This window comes from Zonotrichia albicollis, chromosome 1 (genome assembly GCF_047830755.1).
Source record: "Zonotrichia albicollis isolate bZonAlb1 chromosome 1, bZonAlb1.hap1, whole genome shotgun sequence".
In the NCBI taxonomy this organism is placed as follows: Eukaryota; Metazoa; Chordata; class Aves; order Passeriformes; family Passerellidae; genus Zonotrichia; species Zonotrichia albicollis.
In genome coordinates, this window is record NC_133819.1 from 48435246 (window position 1) to 48457064 (window position 21819).

The following is a 21819-nucleotide window of genomic DNA, read 5'->3' on the forward strand; positions in this document are numbered from 1 at the left end:
TTCAATGTGCTCTTCCTAAAGTTTTCTTCTGTAATTGCTGAATGAAAATAGAAGCCAGGACCAAGTTTATCCCTTACATTGTTTCAGAATAGCCAAGGTCTGTTTCAGAGGATGCAGGTAAGAATAAACTGTTAAAAGAGAGAAGTTCAAACTGTGTAATTTAAGAATGTTGGAATGTTCCTAACCAAGGATCTGGAGTATCTGTTATGAGGAGAGACTGCAGGAGCTGGGCCTGTTGAGTCTAGGGAAGACCGAGAGGGAATCTCATTAATGCAGATAAATGTCTCTCGGGCAGATGCCAAGAGGATGGTGCCGGACTCTTTTTGGTGGTGCCTAGCGACAGGACATGGAGCAATGACTGTAACCTAAAACACCATAAGTGTCAACTGAACAGGAGGAAGAACTTGTTTCTGTTCAGGGTGGCAGAGCACTGAACAGCTGCCCAGGGAGTTCATGGAATCTCCCTCTCTGGAGACATTCCAACCCCACCTGGATGTGTGCCTGTGTCACCTGCTCCAGGTGACCTGCCTTGGCAGGGGGGGTTGGACCAGATGATCTCCAGATGTCCAATCCAACCCTAAGGATTCTGTGATTAAATTCAGTGAGAAAAACACATCTGGGATAGGAGGGCAAAGGTTCCATTAAACCTATGAATTTCATCTTCAACATACTTGAAGATGTTCAAGTAATGGGATGCACAACCCATTACTTGAACATCATCTTCATTCTGCAATATGAAATTCCTCTGCATATCTAAGAAATTCAACCTATTCTCAGAGCCTGCTTCCTCCTGCAGTTCAGTTCTTGGAAAAAAGGGGATTAATACAGAAATTGCAAAGCAGAACAACCATATGCACTGGTGACAGAAAATCCTTGGCGGGGGGGGAGTGGTATTTTGTTACACCAGACGTGAATAGTGATTGAGTGATTGGCAGATGTCAGGTAAAGATTTTGCAAGCCTCTCCTAAATAAGCACCTTTCTCCCTGAGTGTATGGCTTGGATGCTCTGCATAGTGAGTTAATTGAGATGCCATGTTTTCATACATGGGTCATTTGCCAAGGAAGTTACTCCCTTTGGTACATCCCCAAATAATTCTGGTTGCTGCCATGAGAAGCTGCATCTCCTGTAAATCTAAAATGCATGCTATAGTATAGAAAGGAGTTAAAACACTCAATCTGGAATAATTTTGCCCACTCCTCTCAAACCTACTGTAAAACCTGCGAAGTTGACACAAAAACTATTATTCAATCCTGCCTCCCTGGGCAGGATTTCTGCTCTCCTTGGGTAGCCCTAGCTACATCTCCAGAACTTTCCACTAGTCTTTCCTTTAAAAAGCTGTTTGATTTTGATTCATATACAGGTGAGGTGATTGTTCATGTCAAGGCCCATGGTAATGGACTGAATTGCTTGGCATGACTGTGACAGCTTTGTGCTCTTTGTAATGTGTTGGGTTTTCTTTTTGCTGGGCTTCAAAATGAGATTTAAGAAGTTTTGTTTCAAGAAGCAGGTTTGAATCAAGGATTTAAAAGGAAAAATAACCCAAGCAAGCTGTTAATCAAAGTAATGCCATAATGCTTCTCATGTATCTGTGACAAGAATTTTTGATTGATGGTTTATTGCAATCTTAACTTCAATATATACTTTGCAAGATTTCTTGCATTTTTTATGCAAAGGAAGTAGATCTCCCAAGCCCTATTCATTAAATTGCAGACAATGAATAGTATGTGTGCATGCTCATTTACTATCTGCCAGGACATTACCATTTCTATTTTCTGACTTTTTGATTAAAAGGGAAGGGATTTCCCTTATTTCTGCAAGGGCCCTGAAATATTGCAAGGCTAACTTGTGCAGTAACAGATGATTTTAAGTGCTTTGCATGTACACTCCTATTGCAGATACTGTCAGACAACCCTCATGCTTCAAACAAAGGAATGCACGTAACCTAGTTTGATTTCCAGAGGCAAGCAAAGTTAAACAATTCACATTTCAACTAAATTAAGCTCCCTCTTCTTCCACAACCAATTTCTTCAGCAGAAGTCTATTTTGTTAGCAGACTGGTTAATAGGGAAACTCAGAGTTTAAGTGGAGATTTTATTTTAGGGATTTTCACTGGGGTTAGACACAGCAAAATTATTTTTTTTATACTTTGATCAACAGAAGGAAAATAGATGATTTACTGACATGTTAGCAGTTTAGTAGGGTACTAAATCCCCTCTTTCTTTCCCTATCAAGATTCCAGCTTTAGCTTCTACCAAGTAAAACTGAATGGTGTCAATCTATAAAAACAGTCTTTAATAACTGCTTGCTCAACATCTTTCAAAAACTTTATACAGGTCAGGCAGGTTAGCAAGCTGCAAAATGTTGCCATCTTCTGCAAAGTGTTTAGGAGGTAAAAGATGAGTCCTAAAAGCTTTGTAAAGCACATGTTCCACAGTCCATTTCCATGTTGTTGAACCAGACTCTGATTCTTCACTCTGAAATACAGGAAAACAAGGACAAACAAAATGATGTTCTGTTTAACTAGAGGAGGGCCTGCCTTAAAAACTTTACTATGTAAGACTACAGCAATTGTAAAATTCTGCTGGTATTAGAAAAGTTCATTCTATACAGTCATTTCTAAGCTCTGTAAAGTCACTTGCAGAATGCGTGAGCTTAACTAATCCATTAGGCAAATACTTAGACACAACCAGGTTGTATTTGTAATTTATATGCATCCTTATTCTTCTATAGAAATACAGCATAAAAAATACATTCTCAACTCAGAGGCCAAGGAGGCTTGTAATAATATTAAGTACACTGCAATGCCCAAAGCTAAAAGGTTCCCTCAAGATCTATAATACTTCAGAAAATTTAAGCCACATTGTTTCAGAATCTTGCCACACTGCTACTTGATTCAGTTCCCTGAAAGAGCTGGTATTAGAAGTCTACATCTGAAAGAACAGAAGTTTCCTGGATGTTGTTAGTTATCTGCTCACAGAACTAGTTACAGTATTCTAGTACCTGAGAGTTTGTTGGGTTGGTTTCCTCTATTATATACTGCTTTCTGATGGAGTAGAACATGGCTAGTTCTTTACTCAGGCTTTCAAAACACTCCTTTTCTTCATCCCAGTTTACCTGTTACAATTTTAAAAAAAAGTAATTTTATAGAATCTGGGTAGCAGTCAGAGACTTAATATGGAAAATTATATAGAGATTCTTAATATGGAAAGTTTATATTAATGTGTTAGCCATTTATCTCCTAGTAAGGTAAAGGTATAGAATGAAAAAAGAGGCTAGGAATGCAGGCTTTTAAATCAAAATAGAGGCTCAGTCAGTCAGTAGTTATGAATACAAAAGCAAAGCATAACTAATCAGTAACCACAGAACAGCATCTGGAACATGTAACAATACATTTAAGCTGCACCAGAAACTGAAAAGGCAGGCTGGAGTTGCCTGAAGTAAAAGAAGTAATTGTGCATTAATAAAATCCTTGAGGGAATGTACCTCTGTGGCCAAGCGCAGGATAAACATAGGCAGTCCTTCCAGTGGTGGGACATAGTTGTCTATCAGAAGTGGCAACCCAGTAAGATTTCCTTCCTGCAAGGCAATACTGCTGGGTCAGTTAAAAAAAAAGAAAAAAAGTTCTTTTTTGCAGTAAATGCACCAAAACTCTTATGTATTTTAAAAATGATTCTTACCAAACTCCGTGAGCCTTACAAGTTTTTAAAGCCCTGTCAGCCAGGCAGACACTGCCTGAAGAGAGTTATTGGTGGTGTTTAATTTCACAAGGCATGAATTAAGCCACTCAGCTCAGGGAGTGGCTGAATTCAACCTTCTCCTCTAGCTCCAGGTTACACAGATGCCACTTCCCAGGCAAATATCCAAATGAAGTGCCTGGGCTTGATGAAGCTGTTCACTTTTGTAAAGTAAGGGATGCCTTAAGCCACACAAAAAAAGACACATTGAGAGCACAGTGGTGCTGCAGCCCTGTCTGACTTGAGAGCTGGATAAGATGCCCACCTTGTTGGTTAAGAGATCTGCATTCTAGTTATAGAAGCAATGACTGAATTATGGGTTGCCCAGAGAGGCTGTGGAGTCTTCCTCAGTGGAGATATTCAAGAACCATCTGGACACAATCCTATGCCATGTGCTCCAGGATGACCCTGCCTGAGCAAGGACCCACTGTGATCCCTGCAGACCCAACCATTCTGTGACTTGGTAACTAATTAAATAGACACCTTGTGTAGCACCCTCCTTAGGGCACCGTAAGTCCTGAGCATTTTAAATTAAAGGGTTATGCCACCTAAAATCTTACTGGAACTAGTTCTTAGTGATGGTAAGCACTGCAAGCAAACTACTGCAGTTATCTGTCACCAAAATGTAAAATTATGGAATCATTTAGACCTTTAAGATCTAATCCAATCATAAACCTAACACTTCAAGTCCACCATTCATTTACTATCAGAAGTAATACGTGCAGTCACCTCATCAATTTCAAGAGAGAAATAATCTTTCAACATTTCAGTCTTCTTTTTCAAAAACTCCACAATGTACTCAGCAAGCCCTTCTTTTGGGCCATCTTCTTCTGTCCAGCCACTTTCAGGATCCTCTAAAGCAAGCATTGAAAGCTCATATAAAGGAGCTGGCTCCTGAAAATGAAGAAGGCAAAACTTTGTTTAATGATCAGCACACTCTATTGGAAAGCTGTAACTTCTTCCTTCACATGCTAACTAATTGTAATACATTTCTGGCCTGCAGAACTAAGAGTTCTGTTTATCATAAACAGGCTAAAAAGGTATGAATTTCTTTCTTCTTTTTCTGCCATCCACAATCCCACTGAGCACTGAGATATTTTACAGGATAAACACTGGCAATCAACACTGTATTTCTGCTGACTGTATATTCAAACTAATTATTTGTCCCAATGTAATGAGCAACAGCAAAACTTGTTGAATAACTACAACTGACACCAATAACAAGCAGGCAGGATGACAATTTAACAGAAGCAGCTACAAAATTCCTTAAGTTTTCTACAATCTGTTCTTATTGAGAAAAAAAACAACATTCCTGTAATGGACAAAAAGCCAACCTGACTCTGCAACCAAAACTATGAATTTGTCTGAAAGGACAGACATATTGTAAATACATTTATAAAAATTCTATAGGATATAATGTAAAAGTATACTTACTGACAACCTTAAGACTCCAAAGTTTGCAAAGTCATAAATAAGTATCTGGTAGAAGAGTTCTTTGCTAAATTGAAGCAGAAAAAGTAATTATATGGACAGGATTGCATATCTCCAAGCTACCATAATTAAGAGGGGAAAGTAAGGATCATCCTAGAAACATCAGATATCCATATCTAGTCTTATTTATAATGATCTTACTTTAACTGAAGAGTTTAGGGATTCACCTGCATTATCTAGATATTTACAATTAAATCTATTTCTTGGTTTCTGACATCATCAGCCACACTAGTGCAGAAAGGTAACATACTCAAGTATCCAATCCCTATCAATTTATTCCCTGATAATTTATATTTCAACTTCTTTACTCCTTTACAGCACTGTAAGAAATGCAAAAGAACTGGGAAATTAATGGACATGGCTATCTCAGATCTATTCTCTGACTTGTTACAAAAATTTATGCAGCTGAGCCTGTAAGGCTGGCATAGGCAAAATTACAAATTTCAGGTTACAATCATGTCCTGCAGATACTCTTAACCCAACTGGATACAATGTTTTCCAGCAATTTTCTGAAGCCTCTGCTTTATACAATGTGCTGTAGATGATCCTGCAGCGAATCATGAGGATGATCATAGGTTATCTAGATCATCATGAAACAAGAAAAACTCTTTCCCTTCCCACTGTCTGTGAGCACACCATACAGTAGTTGGCATTTTAATGACGCTGATTCCCTGCAGCTTTTTCCAAGTGTGCCAGACTTGTTCAAACTCTTCTCAATGGACTGCTTAATCTTTACTCTCGTGACTTTTCATACAGGCAAACAAGAGAACAATGTTCTTTTCCCTGCCATTGCCTTCCTTCTTCTAATTAGCTTCACAATTGTTGCTTATTTCAGCTGCCAACAGGTGTAACAACTCTTTTACCTGAGCTTTGTTGTGTTGAGAAGGTACAGTTTTGTCTGGTACTGGGCCAGTGCCCACTGAGGACTGACACAACCAACAAATGAGTGCTCACGTAGCATCTCCTGGAGCTCTGAAACAACAGAGAGGTGGGAAAGAAACAAAAGAATGTAATGTCAGAGTTGCAACCCTGCCCTCAGTTATTTAGTTGAGTGGTTTGTGTCTTTTTAGCATGAAAGTCTCAGATTACTGTTCAGTCACTCTTACACCCCTGCTTCTTCTTATATCCTTGCATGACCAATTATTCACAAGTTTTGAAATATTAATAATTTTTATGCAAACTCATACTTTTAAAGTGTAAGGGAGAAGAGTTATTTAACATTTAAACTACAAATGCAAATTAGAAAAAAAAATTAAAGATCCTTTGTTTGAATAGCCTTCCAAAATTAAATTTCCAGCCACAGGAGAATGGTGAAAAAACTGCAGGTGTAAACCAGCTTTGCAACACAATCTAGGTATAATCAAACTAAATTCTAGAGGTGTGGTAGAATAGGTCCATAATTTTTTTCATAATTTCTTTTTATTTCTCTTACAAAATAACTTTTTAAAAAATATATGTATGAGTGAGAAGATTGGGAAAAGTATAAGAAGTCAGATTTCATAAAAGAGTTCATTTTAGACATTCCACAAAAAAAAACCCACTAGTTGCCATCCCTGGGAGAAGCTTTATTACAGATGTTTGGCACTGCAGTCACAGCATGTACAAAGCACTATGCTAATTTCACTAATTCCACTGCTATGTTTTCTAAAGGAGTGTAACAGACCGAGAAAAGATTTCTCTCTTTCCAAAGTCTCTTTTAGGTACTTCCTACAGATGTGAAAATGAGACACAACCTCAGGCAGTTTCACAAGTTTTATCATGAATTTTGAGACATTTTTGGGTATTTTAAGGTTCTGGGACAACTCTTTGATGTCAATATTTAAACAGTGACAGTCAGATATGGAATTATTGGGTCAGAAGTAGCAGTCTTCTGCAAAATGTTTACTGAAGCACAAATAAAGTAAAAGTTCATGCTTTCTAAACTTTAAGATTCTTATCAATTTACAAAAAAGTTACTTATTACAGATGTCTGTGTGGAGCATCCCAAATTCTTACAACCAGAAAAATCAAAATAAATCCAACAAAAGCCCTGGAATGTAAGATTCCTAGCATTTAGAGATATGAATAATAAGGGTATGAGTCAGTGTAACTTCCCTTCAGAGGCAACTGAGTTAAGAGGGAAACACCCTAGAAAGATTCACAAACCTTTTACCTTTGTCTAAAACAACCCTTAACAAAAAAAGAGAGTATTTCATAAGTCTCACCATTTAAGTGGGACAGACACAAATAAAAATGAGAAGCAAAAGTTTTTGTTAAAATCTTGCTTAGCAGCACAGTAAGCTCACTAGGCCTCCTTTTAAATACCTTTTCCCACTTTGATCAGTCATATTTAGCGGTGGAATAACAGTAGTTTTGAGAAACAAGTCATGCTTACTTGCATGTGCCTGGTTACTAATTTCCTCCTGGAGAGTCAACACACTGGTCAAGTTGATAATTCTTCTTCTAGGGGTGCAGGCAGCAGTCATGTCCTGTCTGGTGTCATCTTTCTCCAATTCTACATCCATGTCTTCCCGTGGTCTCTTCCTACAATACCAAAACAAAAGGAGTTATGTTAAATTCTCCTATCACTTAAGCCAAACACAGCAACAGATGAGATGCACAATTCACATGCTGTATGTTAACACAGGAAATGCAGACAGTTTCCCAGAAAGACAGTTTTATTTTGCTTCTGAGGAATAATTTGTTAGGAAAGGGTAGTTCAGAATTTTAAGAGAATTTGTGACACTAACACCAATCACGTTAGGCAGCTGTCGCTTAAGCACCAAGCAAATTTGGCTCTAAAGGACACATCAAAAATGTTCCCATTTCTAACAATTTTTTCCATACCCATTTTTCTGTAATACTGGAGAGAGGGAATCAGATTCCTTTAGAAGATGCTGGCCTCTTGTAACACCTTCTGCAGGAGCTATAAAAAATTTATAGCACTTTAGCTTTTACTAGAGAAATGCATGTCAAATTCAGTGATATAGTTTCTATGCCTCACAAAAGGAAGGGTTCCAGAAAGAGACAGACCAGCATGATCTCCCTAAACTAATGCCATTATTTACACTGCTTCCTGCCTTTCAGTATGCATAGAAATGCTATTCCAGTCACAAAATTTATCACAAGATACGTAATTTACAGTTCACAGATTATGTTCAATTTCTCAATAAAATGTCATGAAGTTATTCTTGATAATTTTTCCCTCCTGGAAAAGCAGAACCCCAAAGAGATCAGAGAAATCTATAGTCTCAGGGCTATGCCATGAAATAAATAGGTAGCCTTGCCCCAGTTCAGGAAAGGTGGGACCTACCGAGAAGGCACAGTCTCAGGGGACAAGTGTCCACTCTCTGGCTGCACTGCATCCTCCTGAACATCAACCATTTCAACCAGGTCACTGACTTCTTCCATTTCAGCATCCTGGGGCCTCTCTGCACCCTTTGGAGGTCCTGCATCAACCTCTGCTGTCACTTCAGTGGTGCCTGCACTCAGGGGGTTGTTCACTGGCTGAAGAAAAGCATCCAGTTTCTGCTCTCGGGAATCAGTGCGGACCATTTGATGCGCATAAACTTTATCACTGCTTCCCTTGGTGACCACTGAAGAGTTTACTGCTGATTTTACAACCTCATTGGAAGAGCAGTCAGCCCCTGGAAGCAATGTCTTCATTCAGACATGAGGAAGCAAAGAGAAGAGATGAACAACAAGAAAAGAAGAATTAGAAAGATTAGTCACACCTCTCACAGTATCTTAATGCCCAGAGGCAAATTTGAAACCCCCAGCAACACAGTGTAACCGGCTTAAAAGGCCACCAGCTTTGCACTTGCTATCCACATGGAGTGAATGTCATCATCTTGGCAGTTCAAATAAATAGTTACCATTCCTTTGTCTCAAAAGAAAAAATCTTTAAGGTAAAAACAATCATAAGAAAATTAGTTTGTATAAAAATTATAGCAATTCTTCTGCTATGCTTTACATAGAGAGTAGAGAACCTCCCTGACGTGTTTTTCTGGTAAGATTAAATTCAAAATGTTATCAAATACATAGAACAGCTTCCTCAATCACATCTTCTTCACATAAACCAGGACAGAAAAAAAAAATATTTATCACATGTGAAGGCTAATACAAAATTAAGACAACTAATCAGGTACTTGACAGAAATGTACTTAAAATGTTCTCATATTTTTTTCCTCTCTTTTGCCATATTGTGAACACTGGTATATTAAAGTAACTTGAAACAGAGCAAAGATCTAATGGTACCGCTACAACACTGATAAGTGCCATATCTACAAAGATTTTACTATTGAACAGAGCAAATTATCCCTGATCATTAAAATAATGCAGTACTGCCATCACTCCATAGATGTTCTCACCTGAGTGAAGTACATCCTTGAGGAATTAGAGCCCAATAACTTGCTCTCTACATGTTGTTGCACACGCTCCAGAATACTGTCTTCATGAAGAAAATGGACCTCGTGTTTTGTAGGATGCACATTCACATCTACATTCTGAGGGGCTATTTCCAGGCTGCAAAATGTTTTAAAAGAAGTTAATCTAAAATATCCCATGGATGGCAGAGAAATCAAAAATTGGTTTACATTTGTCAGGCTTGGGAATGTTATTCCACACAAAGAAGTCAAAATGATCATGAAACCTGCTGAAGTTATATTACAGTCAGACTTGTTTAGATAATTAAAACATAATCCAAAATCACTCACCAAAATGAGCTTACATAGGTAAGCTTAAATCAACCTCTGCATTGTACAACTACAAAAACCCACGTTTAGAAATATCTTTTACTTGCAGTGTCTCATGAATTAATAGGAAAAGACTTCAGCTGAAATTACAGATACTCACTACTGCTAAAAATAAGGCCTGTCTTCTTAGGATTTCCTTAATGTTATTTAATTATCTCCTGCCTGGAGATTAATTACCTCAGTGCAATGCTTAATGCTATCATGAGGAACAGAAATGTCCTTCTAAACCTACTCACCCTAGTTCTATCCTACAGGACAGCATTAAAAGGCTACTTCTACCTATTACTTTACCTTAGGTATAGGAATGGGTGCGTGCTTTTTGGCAAATAAGCAGCGTACACAGTTTCTATGGCTTTGCGCATAGCGGCTGACTCTACCAACCGATCTGAAACACAGAACACAGCGCTGTTTCCAAAGAGCCACCACTCCCACCACAGTGCCCAGCTCCTCCTTCTGACAAGCATCTCCACTCTTTGTGCCTTCAAAGGGAGTCTGTTATACCCATTTTCCCCCAGGGCCTATTTATTCTTCATATAAACCCAGGAATAGACAGTATTTTTCTCAGCATGTTTTACACTTAGAGGTATTTTTTCCCACAAATACTGAAATAACCAGGCTACCTTCCATTATTTCATACAGTCAACCCATGTCAGTGTTGTTATAGAAGAGAGACCAATCTGTGTAAGCTGGCAGGACACAGCCATAACCTCAATACACCAAAGCTTCTTTAGGTCCAGTCTTAGCTGTTTTCCACTAAATACAGCACCAAGTGTGATGCACATTACAAACTGAAAAACACTTTAAGATTTACAATTAACTGTAATATTTATTCTTTAAAATGTTTTTAAGAATGCTTATGCACTTTGTAGGTCTTCAGAAAGTTTTGTTCTTCTGATTATGTAAGCAACATATGACTGTACAAAATGCTGCCTTTTTTTTAAACTTACGGTTTATGAAGAGCAAAAATATACATTTCTTCACAGAGTAGTTTGCATTCGTGATGTAACCTTTCATTTTAAAGGCCAGATCTGCATCTTCACAGCCCACTTCTATGAGTTCCCTATTAAGTTTGACAGAAACACGAACAAAAAATTAATTCTTCTGTTGATATAAATTTTGAACAGTACTCACAAGCAATGATATTCTGTTTTGCCAGTTGGCAGGGTCAGCACAAAAGACACAGGCACCAACTTTAAGGGAAGAGTGTAATTAACTACAGTTCAAAACGGCAAAGAATTACAGAAAAATAATATAAGTAATGCACCTAATCATTACTATAGAACATTAAGAAGATATATCACCAGTTACCCTAACACTTTACCATCATCCAGATACACACATCAGCTGAGGAGCCCTGGTCACAGCAAAGGACTGGAGAACCACTCCTGGTAACTGGGAAATCCTACACAGTGTGTCATCACAGGGTGTCTTCACCACACACAGGTGAAGACTCCACCTTTGCTGGGAAAGGGTCCAGCTTTTATATTGTTGAATAAAATGCTCACATAATTCTAATGCAGAAACATCTGGTTTCATTCTCCTCTTGGGTTCCACCCAAAGCCTGGCCAGGGCTCAAGGAGGAACCAAGGGAGTTGGCTTTGTCCATATACCTCCAAACAATGTCAGATGTCTGATTTTATGGCCTTGTCCATCCTCTAAATATGGAGAGAAAAATATGTTCTTACCACACTACATATTTTGCTAATGATCACGCATATTTTGGTAATGAGCAGATACAAATATCATATAACATATGGTTGGAAGGTTCATCTAAAGGTCAACTTTGGCTTAGGGCCTATTACTCAAGTCTCACTCCTTCATATACTGATACATCTTCTATCACAGTTAATGAAAACATTAGAATTATTTGAGGGACATGGTAATTATTTAACCTAAACTGCATAATTTCCTCTTCTTAAGTATAAACTGGTAATGTTGTGTCATTGGAATCTGTAAAATTACCTCCATTATCTTTTTAATACTGTCACATATCACAATATCCAAAGCATTATAATCTATTGATAATTCCAGTATACATTTCATTGTTTAAGTCATTGACTGCGATTGACAAGAACCCTTCAAAATTGTCTGCAGCCAAGGAAGAACAAACGCTTTTTTTTTGGGCTACTTTGTCCACTATTATCAGTCTAATATGTCTTGGTGGTCTGTTAAGAAGTCATTAAAATGTAAAAACTCTCTTGCTCATGCACATAGATCCTAATGTTAACTATTTTCACAACAGTTTTAATAATTTTAATAATACATTAGTCAAGGAAAATCCACTTCAGCACTTTGTGAGCACAGCTCTCTAGGAAGGCATTATGCCAACTTCTGAAGTTAACACAGAACAGACTTAAGGGCTACTTATTTCCAATTTAACCTCAATATATATATCAAGTGCCATTTTTATTTGTGTTCAGTTCTTAACACCATCTTGAACAGGGTAGATTGCTGTTTGAAAAGAAATTATCAAAACATTTACTTTGAAATCATTATCAAATGAGCTACTATCCATAGTAGAAAAAAACTAATGCACAGCAAAGAAATACATGTAACACTGCAAACCTCATTACTTCGCAGCCTCTCTATTTTGCTGTGCTTCCTAAACAGCTTTCATGAATTAGAAGTTACATCCACTAAATGTGAAGCTTGACTTCAGTCAGTGACAGAACAGAATCAAAGTGACACCCAGCTGTTCATGGGACAAATATATACAATGGATTCTTCACAGCTGAAAGTCTCATAAAGAGAATTTTTCCTAAAATGGCAGATACATCTTCAAAAGATGATCCTTTGGGTTTGTGTTTTTGTTTTTTCTATCTGATTTACACAGCTTCAACTAATATAGCTTTTGTCAAAATAAGAAACCATAATATTTCAGAAAAAGACAATATGAGTAGCTTTTATCAGGTAGCATATAGTAAGAACAGGTAAGATTTTCATGGTACAGGAAGAGGCCAGGAACTTGTAGAGAACACAGGTTCAGCTTGCTGTTTTTACATGAGCACAGAAAGTTACAAGCAGATGGTTCCTTTTCAGTGCATTAAAGGAAGAGCTTTATAACTTTCCTCTTCCCTTTGGTGCACAAAAAAAAGGCACACATTCTGAAAAGAAGGAAGAGCTCTCTAATTGCAGCACTCCCTCTTCTCTGAAATTAACCATGAAGGAAGCAATAAAGGTTATCATAAGCCCATGGTCTTTAAAGAGAAAAGGGAGGGTGATTCACTGGGAAGCCTCATATCAAAAGGAAATTTGACATCAGTGTACCTGCTAACAGCATTTCCAAAGATGGCCCTGATGTTGTCCACTGTTGAGGCATTGGATAAGGTTCTAACATCTGACACGGTGTCACCTTGCTAAAGAGAGCAGGAATGAGTATCAATCAATTCACCTTCCTGGAGGAAGTTTTAGAAATACTTTAAATTAAGTAATAACATTTCTAAAAATAAACTACAGGGAATAACAGAACATCATTATGTTGTTTTGTATTATTTACTTATTCATGTTCAGAAAAGCAATGGATGGTAAATGGCACATGTTTACAAGATCAGCTAGAGCACATCAGACCCACTGAGGCTAGTAACTCCCCCCTGGAAAGTGAGGAACACTTTATTTACTGAACTCAGTTCAGTAAACAATTATCAAGAATGGCACAGAACAAAGATAATCTACCCCAGCCTCTTCCATACAGCACTTAGTAACCCGGCTCTCCAGAGAAGCTGAAACAACCCATAAAGCTAAACCAAATACACCACTGACCACAGAATCCTCCAAACTCCTGACAAATATATTTTTGTCTTGTTTACTTCTAACTGATGTGCTTTCTATCCAAACTGCACCAACACCCTTCAACATTTCACTATAAGGGAAGGCTCTCTGTCTGATCCTGTTGCAAAAGACATAGTGCAAATTTTCTGGCATTTTCAGATATACACATTATGTATATATTATACACAGGCACATACAGACACACAGCAAAGTTACAAAAACTTTACCTACACACCTTTTTAACTGAAAAGCTGATGCCTGAGTTATGGATGGCATACCTGAAAAACAGATAAAGGTAAGTCTGCAGGTATGTGGAACAAAAGGTAATTGTTTCCCTTGACTGGTGAAAAGCAGCTAGTAATGGGGGCAAGCAATTTCACTTCCTGTTAGACAGTAATGCAATTTGAGCCAAGCTGAGCTTTTGCAGACTGAACAGCTTAAAAAAAAATAAAAAAGTGTGTCCTATTTAGAACTCAACTGTAACTATAGGAAATTGAAGGATCAGCTTCTACAGACCTGTGTTTCATTTTCTGTACAGGTTCAACTAAAAATCCCATCAAAACATCCTCAGTATAATAGAATCAAGTTTCAACTACTATGGAAAAGCATCTGAAAAATGGCTGGCCCACCCTTCTAACTTCTCCTACCCAGACAGTTTAGCTATCTGTGATCCCACAGCTGAGATCTGATACACTACAGCTGTGTAATCTTGGCTCAAATTTCTAGGGAAATTACTGCACTGTGAGAAAAAACACACCAAAGAACCTTGCAAGATGAGAAATGTGAAAATGTGAACTCAAAAATTCAAGAGGAAAACAACCCCTCAAAATTAAGTAATAGAAAAATCCTAATGGAAAAGAACAACGAATGAGCTGGCGGACTGTAACTCAGCAAGACTTCACATCATCCTGTTTGGCAGAGCAGCAGGATCTGACCCTCCACCTCCTGGCTGAAGTCTGCCTGAGCCAGCAGAGACTTCTGAATAGTTCATTTAGGGAATGGGCTAAACCTTGGCATACAGTCTTGCTTCTCTCTGCTACCTTTTGTGTCTTCTGAAAGCATAAAGAAGTTCTTTTGCTGAAATTGTGCAGATCCTGCTTGCAAGACCTCTGCACTCTATGGAAGACTGCAGTAGTAGCAAAAGAGCAACCAAGGGGTCTAGGAAGGGAACATCCAATAGCTAAAATATTACTCCTTTTTAGGGATGTGAAGTTGCCATTCAGCTTTTCTGTATTCAGCCAAATCTCAATGCTCCTGAGCATTTTTTACATTAATTCTATTCAGCCCAGGTACATTTAAAGTTCACTCATTCAAGTCCATCACCATTTATTTGCTGGAATTCTTACAAATAATTAATAGACAGAATACACTACTTCCTATCTGGATTTTTCACATCAAATTGGACTGACTGTTATCTGACACTGCATACTAACAAATAGTTAAAAAAAACATAAAATCACCACCACCAACAACAAAATGATACCAATCACACAGTTGCCAGTCCCTCTGAAGAACCTCAGTACTCCCCATGGCAGCATATAAAACTGAGAGTCTCCTATTTTAGTTTACCTGCTAACAACTTCTAGTATTTTTGCATATTCCTCATTTGGATTCTTTAAAGCCTTCCTTCTTGTATTTACATTGTAAAAAAGATCTTCAACCTACAGAGAAAAAGTTCACAATTAAAAACAATTTTTAAAATTCTCTCTTACTACAGAATTAATTGAAAATCATCCTGTTAATTTTTATTTTATATATAAATTTTCTGAGAATATTTTGGTTTATGAAAAATCAACTTTCAGTGTATTCCTTAACTCCCTAGGTTCACCTAACAAACTGCAACTTCAGAGAGGATATACTGTTATGTACCTCACAACATAATTGGTGCAAGGGGAACAGAAAAGGAAGAAGAGAGAACAGGCACAAAAACCTACTGTGATCTGAGTTCCTTGGTTTCCAGCACAGGGCTTTGGAGGGGCTTTGATTTTTCCATCACTGTAAGTAGCTCTAGGATGAAAATAAAAAGTTGTCAGTCATCCAGATTTACAGGAGGGCAGACATGGCCAGATGAAAATAAAAGAAATCCCATCATTGCCACACTCCTCCTAGCAAAGAATTTGGGACACTGAGAATTAGCTTCCTCCAACTCTCTGCTAGAGTAAAACTGTCTTCATTGATTGTAAGAGCCAGAGGGAAAGAGGGGGAAAGGGAAAAATAGCAGAGGAAAGGAGGCAGGTCATGGCATATGCATTTTGAAATTCTGTTACTGAGACTTTCCCTCCAAAGGCAGGATTACTGCATTTTTTTCTTTCTTTAATAGCTAGACACAGCCTAATAACAATTATTCCACAAGATTTTACACGTCAATTATGCTAACAAGAAATTCTTCACTTTAGTCAAAGCTGTGTTTTCTTTGACACTAAGAGGATTTTGAGCATAAGGGATTTGTGACCCACAGAGGTCTTTCAGCTAACAAAGTTACAGAGATCCATAAATTCAAAGAATAGACTTTTTCTTTCCCTCTAATATACCCTGAATGTTTAATGCAACAAAGGCCACAGTCACACAATCTTTTGAAACACCAAGATCCAGAACATCTCTTTTTTCCACTCCCTTTTCTTAAAGGTAGTTAGGAAATTAATGGAAAAGCTTATAATTTAGATTAAGTTTTCAAAAGAATATCCAAAACTCTTTTTGGATAGGATAAAGCACATATCATATCATAAAGGTAAGATAACAAACTAAGTTCAAGTTCCTGTGCTGAGACTTCTGAAATTTGCTAGACATGATGCCCATAATATACATGCAATTTATTGTTCTGAAATGTAGAAAAACAATTGTTTAACCTACATTAGCTACTGAAATAGAAGTTCTTTCAAGATTTCCTGCCTCCCCACGCCACCTCTACCAATTTTAAAATACATTATTAAGCTAAAGCTTACCTATACAATTTGAAAAAAATACATTTTCTCACATTCCAAGTCTTTTTGATACTTGTCCTTACCAAACCCTCCTACATAACAGGAGCTCTGAAATTGATACATCTGTTTGTTATTGCATGCAGCAGAAGTCACCAGGGTAATAGGCAGCATACCTGAATGCACACTTTGCATCAGCTGTTTTAGTTGTTACTGTAACATGGGCAACATGACTGATGCTAGCCAAGGCCTAGGAAAAGAGAAAACATCTTTGTAAACCTTGCTCTGCACAATGCTGAGGCATGTCCACACTTTAAACACCATCACTAAATTTCAATATACCACTAGGGAGTGATAAATAAAAATCCTTACAACAAAATTGCACATCAGTAAAGCTTAAACAGATTTTAGTATCTATAATACTAAACTTCCAGTCATTTTATCCAGGAGACTGTTCTGGCTTCCCTAATATTTTGTTATCTTGATGATGCAAGTGGTTAAACGTGTAGCATAACTAAAAGAAATTTGCAAAATTATTACAGTTGTGCATTTTTCTTTTTCATGTTAACTAGAAAGCAGCTGGAAGATTTTAGCCGCTACTCTCTCACTCCTGCCCAAGTTCTTCTCTTGACTGTAAGTTATATTACAATGTTAGGTGACAATGGCTTTCCTGGAAAACTCAATGGATATGTCTACATAGATGAAACCAACCTCAGGATCAGATTCCACTGGCTGTGGAGATGATTATGTTGAAAGTGTGTGAGGAGAGGACCCAAGCAGTCCGCTCTCTGGAGCATGTGAGCATCTATGTATCTGAGCACAGGACAGACACTCATATATCTTGTTCATCCAGAGGGAAAAGCTGAACTCATCCCTGACTCTTCCAGAGTTTAGATACAGTCTATGAGAGTATGAAGAACCAGTATATCTGAGGGGTCAGAGACACAAACCTTGTCTAACAGCAAGCACAAAGGAAGACCACTGTACATTTTGCACATTTAGTTTTAAATGTGGTATTTAGACAAATGTCTGACATCGAAGATTCACCTCCCACTCAAATCCTCCATTGTCTTTTACCTGTAGGTTCTTGAATCATCATTTAAGAAGAGAGGCTTTGTTTCAATTAAAAAAATCTTATTCCAGAATGCAAAAAGAATATATATCTCCCTATAGGCATTCACCTAATCTTGAAATGTATTTTGAACTATATTCACTTGGCAGACTCTCTCAGCAAACAGAAGCTTCTGTAAAGAGTACTGGGAATGGGATACTATGCAGAACCCACTACAGCAGAATAACAGCAATGAACAGTTTCAAAACCTTGATGAAGAGCTTACCTCGCCCCTAAAACCATATGTAGAAATACTAGCCAAGTCTTCAAATTTTTGCAGTTTACTTGTAGTAAATCTCTCACATACGATGTCGAGATCTTCTTTCTATGTGAAAGGGACAAGCAACAGTCACTTTCTGAGTTTTTGCAACATCAGAAACACTTAGAAATTGAAATTATTTTTAAAAGGTAGTATCAAACAGCAGCATACACCTGTCAACTTTGTTTACTTACTCTGATACCACAGCCGTTATCTTGAACCTGGATGAACTTCAGACCACCTTCTTTAACTACTACCTGGATACTTGTAGATTTAGCATCCAAACTGCAGAAACAAAGAAAGCAATTTCAGTCCCAGAGTTCTGTTTAATATCTTTATCCATGACCTGGATGAGGGGATTGAGTGTAGCTTTATTCAGTTTGTGGATGACACCAAGTTGGGCAGTAGCACTGATCTGCTGGAGGGTAGGAAGGCTCTGCAGAGGGATCTGGACCAGCCAGATTGATGGGCTGAGGCCAATGGTTTGAGGGTCAACAAAATAAAGTGCCAGGTCCTGCCCCTGGGTGACAACAACCCCATGCAGTGCTCCAGGCTGAGGGAAGAGTGGCTGGAAAGCTGCCATGTGGAAAAGGACCTGGGGGTGCTGCTCTACCAGCTGGCTGAACATGAGCCAGTGAGTGCCCAAGTGGCCAAAAAGGCCAATGGCATCCTGGCCTGTGTCAGCAATAGTGTGGCCAGCAGCACCAGGGCAGAGACTGTCCCCTGCACTCAGCACTGGTGAGAGCACACCTCAAACCCTGTGCTCAGTTTTGGGCCTCTCACTACAAGAGAGACATTGAGGGGTTGGAGAATGTCCAGAGAAGGGTGACAGAGCTGGGGAAGGGTCTGGAGCACAAGGCTGATAAGAAGCTGAGGGAGCTGGGGGCATTTAGCCTGGAGAAAAGGAGGCTCAGGGGGGATCTTATTGAGAAGGAATTACTCATTTCTCTCACCTCCCTGAGAGGAGGTTGTACCAAGGTGGGGGTTGGCCTCTGCTCCCAAGGAACAAGTGATGGGTAAAGAGGAAATAGCCTCGACTTGTGCCAGGGAAGGTTCTGATTGTATATTAGGGTGGTCACAGAAAGGGTGGTCAAGCATAGAAAAGGCTGCCCAAGGAAGTGTTTGAGTCGCTGATCCTGGAGGTATTTAAAATACCTGGAGATGTGGTGCTTAGGGACATGGCTTAGCAGTAGATTTGGAGTGGTGGGTTAATGGTTGGACTTGGCGATCTTGGAGGTCTTTTCCAACCTAAATGAATCTATGAATCCTTAATCTAGCACCGAAAGCAGACAATTCACAAGTTTCTCAAACAACAACAAAACAAGCCGGAACACAAAAGCACACAGAAACGCGGCTTTCCAAGCAGAGCTGCCTCCCGTAGGAGCACACGCAGGCACTGCCCCTCCTCGGCACCCGGGCTCCCGCTCGGCCCTGGCCGCACACCGGGACGCGGGGCCAGGATGCGGGGCCAGCTCCGGCAGAGCCCCCCGCCCCACGCAGCGTGGCCGGGCTGCGGGAGGGGCGGTCCCCGCGTTACCAGTTCTCGATCATCTCCTTGATGGCGTTGGCCGGCCTCTGGATGACCTCGCCGGCGGCGATGCGGTTCACCACGGCCTCATCCAGCCGTCGGATGACGCCGGCCATGGGCGCCGCCGGGCCGGAGCCGCGCTCACCCCGCCGCCGAGGCCGGGCGGGAAGCGGGGCGGGAGGCGGGGCTCGCCGCCGCGGAGGGGCGCGCCCCCTGGCGGAGGGAGGCCGCGCTGAGGGAGGGGAGGCCGGGCCGGGCCGGAGCCGCCGGGGCCGCGGACCGCAAGGAGGGGCCCAGGGTGTGTCCGACTCGGGTGTTCCGGGTCACAGCGGGCTGTGCCTGAGCCAGCAGGGCCCCTGAGGCCTAGAAACCAGAGGGGGTTACACACCAGCAATGTACCCCAGTGATACCCTGGGGTACATTGCCAGCAGGTCGAAGGAGGTGACCCTGCCCCTCAGCCCTGGTGAGGCCACGTCGGGAGTGCTGTGTCCAGTTCTGGGCTCCTCAGTACAAGGACACATGGAGCTCCTGGAGCAGATCAAGCAGAGGGCAGCAAGGTTGTCTGAGCATCTCTCTTACGAGGACAGAGAGAAGAAGCTGAAGAAGCTGAGCCTGTTCAGCCTTGAGATGAAGTGACTGAGATTGGACCGTATTAATGTGTATCAATACCCAAAGGATGGGTGCCAAGGAGATGGAGCCAGGTCCTTCTTGGTGGAGCCAAGCAATGGGATGAGAAAGGCAATGGGCAGAAACTAATGCAAAGGAAGTGATGCACAACTGAATATGTGGAAGAACTTCTTTATTGTGTGGGTGACCAAGCACTGAAACAGATTGCCCACAGAGGTGTGAAAAACGCTAATCACTTGTTTTTAAAATTTTAAAAGTTTAATAGTAATAAAATGGTTATAAAAATATTAACACAATTAGAGTAATAATAATTTGGACAATTTGAATTAGGACAATATGAGACAACAGAGACAAAGAATTACAGATATCTGGGTACCTTTTTCTGGGCAGCACAAACCTGAAAAAGGACACTCGTTAACAAAGGATTAATTCTTAAAAGCAATAGCTTGTTGCATATTCATACACTTCATACATGATGCATGAATTTTATTCAAATACAGGATTCTGTCTGGTCATCGTCAACTTGTATCAACAGGTATCCCGCATAGCATAGTTTCTATTTTAACATTTTTTATAACTTAAAACTACATTTAACACACTACTTAAGAGAATTAATACAGCATTACTTTCTAACACAACACATATAATATTCATTTTAATATTTGTGAAAAGCTAATCATAAAATATGCATTTTTCACAAAGGATATTGTGGAAGTCTCCCTCACTGGGGATATCCAGGAACCATCTGGATGCAATCCTGTGCCCTGTGCTCCAGGGTGTCCATGCCTGAGCAGGGAGGCTGGATCCGATGACCCAGTGTGGTCCCTTCCAACCTGACCTACTCTGTGATTCTGTGAACTGCTGTGAGCACTGTGGCAGCCCTCAAGGCTGAGCTCCATGCCCATGACAGCAGGACTGCACTGCTGTGTGACTGCCACTACGTGTCTCCAATCACAGCATGCTTTCCAGGGCATTTCTGTATCCATTGTGATATATGTCTCTGCAATCGCAGTACATGTTGTTACTCAGTAATTACTCAAAAATATAAAGCAGATCCTTACTTGTGCAACAGCTAAAACTTGGCAGCAACTTCCAGGCTTTGGGGTCTCTTGAGGTTTGGAGACATTTGTTGAGCAGAGCTCTTGCTTCCTCTGCCAGTGCAAATAAAAAGGGGGGTTAAGTATTGAAATGGACTGCCAGGGAGGTGGTGGAGTCAACATTCCTGGTGGTATTAAAGAAACTACTGGTTGTGGTACTTGGTGCCATGGTCTAGTTGACAAGGTGGTGATCAGTCAAAGGCTGAACTAGATGATCTCAAAGGTCTTTTCAGCCATGAATGATTCTGTGATTCTGTACAATCTCATGCATGGTTCTGGGACTCATGGTTGGAGCATGACCAGTATATGGCAGACTGGAAGCTGTTCCCTTCCAGCAGAGGAAGAGACCACAGCCACAATGCAATGAAACCTGTTGGTCTCGCAGTGGTCCTGACCAGCAGGGTTACAAACAAAGGAGTCAGTGGAACACACATGAATTAAACTGCTGCACACCCAGTATGGCTTTGGGCCTGTGTTGTGCTGCACAAACTCCTTCCCCCTAGAAGAGCCTCAGCCTCATTGTGAAGGAGGAAGCTGCTGGCAGCTCCCCCT

The 21819-nt window shown here is 39.9% G+C and overlaps 1 protein-coding gene across 2 annotated transcripts; it reads right to left on the reverse strand.

The window, feature by feature from the left end:
- Nucleotides 1-2059: 2059 nt before the first annotated feature.
- MLH1 (mutL homolog 1) lies at nt 2060-19824 on the reverse strand. 2 transcript variants are annotated; one of them, XM_005485879.4, is made up of 19 exons: nt 19553-19824; nt 18210-18300; nt 17983-18081; nt 16822-16895; nt 15662-15734; nt 15297-15388; nt 13963-14005; nt 13227-13315; nt 10907-11019; nt 10251-10344; nt 9576-9729; nt 8519-8865; nt 7601-7749; nt 6090-6198; nt 5170-5233; nt 4465-4629; nt 3485-3577; nt 3002-3115; nt 2060-2475 (listed from the first exon to the last, which is right to left on the reverse strand). In XM_005485879.4, exons 1-19 carry the CDS (start codon nt 19657-19659, stop codon nt 2308-2310), a joined length of 2238 nt encoding a protein of 745 aa, XP_005485936.2. In that variant the 5' UTR covers nt 19660-19824; the 3' UTR covers nt 2060-2307. The 2 variants fall into 2 exon arrangements, with proteins under 2 accessions (XP_005485936.2, XP_074396650.1); XM_074540549.1 differs by lacking the exons at nt 10251-10344; nt 13963-14005; nt 15297-15388; ... (3 more) ...; nt 18210-18300; nt 19553-19824.
- Between the last annotated feature and the right edge of the window lie 1995 nt (nt 19825-21819).

Coding starts and splice junctions, on each gene's coding strand:
- MLH1 (XM_005485879.4), bottom strand. CDS start 19,659: ATGGCCGGCGTCATCCGACGGCTGGATGAGGCCGTGGTGAACCGCATC. Junction 16,896..17,982: donor CATATGGTTTTAGGGGCGAG/GTAAGCTCTTCA, acceptor CTCTTTTCCTAG/GCCTTGGCTAGCATCAGTCA. Junction 11,020..13,226: donor TTTGGAAATGCTGTTAGCAG/GTACACTGATGT, acceptor CAAACTTAATAG/GGAACTCATAGAAGTGGGCT.